General features: G+C 15.3%; 1 protein-coding gene across 1 annotated transcript; it reads left to right on the top strand. All coding sequences in view use genetic code 6, as the record gives it.

Annotated features, from left to right (window-relative positions):
* Window positions 1-752: 752 nt before the first annotated feature.
* Window positions 753-1,349, top strand: TTHERM_001576269 (hypothetical protein; the record flags this gene model as incomplete). Its single annotated transcript, XM_012798691.1, has 4 exons — window positions 753-871; window positions 930-1,019; window positions 1,072-1,146; window positions 1,265-1,349. The coding sequence occupies 4 exons, from the start codon at window positions 753-755 to the stop codon at window positions 1,347-1,349; spliced, it is 369 nt and encodes a 122-aa protein (XP_012654145.1).
* Window positions 1,350-2,001: the final 652 nt, after the last annotated feature.

The following is a 2,001-nucleotide window of genomic DNA, read 5'->3' as shown; positions in this document are numbered from 1 at the left end:
TTTGATTGGGTATTTTCTAAATAAATAAATTAAAAAAACTTAATATCTTCGATAAAGATCAATAAATAAAACAAAATAATTAATTGAATTGCTTATTTTCAATAATATTAAATAATCAAATAAAATTTATTTTTTATTAGTATGAAAATTAATAAATTTTTTATTTTTGGAATAAATAATAGAATTTTCAAATAAAATATTTTTAAAAAAATTAATTTGTTAATTTAAAGAAATCTATCTATCAATTAAATGAATAAATTTTATTAATTAATTTGATTTAAAAGATGCAATAAAATAGGAGATGAAGGCGCATATATACTTGGTTTAGGATTAAATAACTGGAAGAATATTATAAGCTTATAACTATATTTATTGTAAATATAAATATAACAATTTTATCTAGATTTAATCAACAAATTTGTTAGTTAGATAAAATTCAATTTAATAAAATATTTTGTACTTATTATTTTATTTTGAAAAGTTACAACCAAATTAGTCAAACAGGAATATCTAATATCGCTAAAGGTTTTGGCACCCTTACATAAATGAAAAATTTAGAGATAAGCTTTTTGTAAATTAATATGTTTCTTATTTTTATCCATTCAAGCATTTACCATATTTTTTTATTGAATATATGAATAAATATTTTAATCAAAATAAATTTTTTAATTAATTTTATTAAAAAATATAATTATTTGCTTATTCTTTTTTTTGATCAAAATAAAATGAATTATGATATATAAAAATATAAAATGAATTATTTTTATTTAATTAAATAAAGAGAAAATAAAGTTGGAAATGAAGGATCTATTGCACTCAGTGAAGGTTTAAGTAAATGCTAAAATCTAAGAGAGTTAAAATTGTACATAAAGTAATTAAAATTACAAATTAGTTTAAATTATTTTTAAATAAAAATATTTAATAAAAAGTTGCATAGAAATTACTATAGAAGGGTATTAAAAAATAGATTAATGCTTATCAGGTTTAGTAAATTTATTAAATTTCGAGTGCTTTCTACTGTAATACTATCCTAACTATTTTATATCTTTAAATTGTTTTTTTTATAATTAGTAATTAATCTGAATTGTTAAAATCATAAGATATCCTCAACTGTAAAAATATCAAAGTAATTTCATGCTTTTTCCCGTAATATTTAATGATTTATATTTGCTTTTAAAAGTTAAAATATTGCTTAAGTCTATCTTGATAAATAATTTTAATTAATATCTACAGCTTTAATTTTATATTTTTTAAAAATTTATAGATACAAGAAAACAGAATTCTTTTTGAATAGACATATAAATAAAGCTAAGAAAATCAAAAGACTGGTTAAATTTATAAAAAATTGAATTATGAATTCTAATTCGATAATTTAAAAGAAATTGCTTTATTAATTCTAAATTAAATTTTAGTATTTTGTTTTAACAGTTATTTCATTTTATTTAATATCTTATTGATTCAGTAAAATATATTAAAATCTATTTTAAAATTAAATTTTTATTAATTCTTTAAAATTAATCAAAAAATTATTTCAAAAAATAAAAAATGACAATCATAAAAAATTCTTTATAATTCACAAATCATTTTTGTAAATTTAGTTGATAATATTATTTTTTTAATTATAAGTACTGTATTTACGATTATATAAGGATTATAAAAAAAATATTTATTTTTTTAAAAATGTTGCTAAATGAGATACAAAATTAATTATAAATTCTTCTTTATATATATAGCACTTGTTTAAAATTATAATTCATTTTTATTTATATGTTTTTTATATTTTTGTCTAAATAAAATATTATAAATTGCATTTTTAAAATTATTTTTGATTATATAAAAAAAATAATATAAAAATACTCCAAAAAATTTGTAATCTTCTGAAAAATTAAATTAAAATACTAAATTTTGCTTATTTTAAATAAAAATGGCACCTTAATCTATAATAAATAAATCTCTAACTTATTGCTAAATTTAATATTGAAAATTAATGTATAAAAAATA

This window comes from Tetrahymena thermophila (genome assembly GCF_000189635.1).
Source record: "Tetrahymena thermophila SB210 genomic scaffold scf_8254566, whole genome shotgun sequence".
NCBI lineage: Eukaryota > Ciliophora > Oligohymenophorea > Hymenostomatida > Tetrahymenidae > Tetrahymena > Tetrahymena thermophila.
The sequence above is the reverse complement of the archived record's forward strand: the minus strand, read 5'-3'. Positions and strand labels throughout refer to the sequence as shown.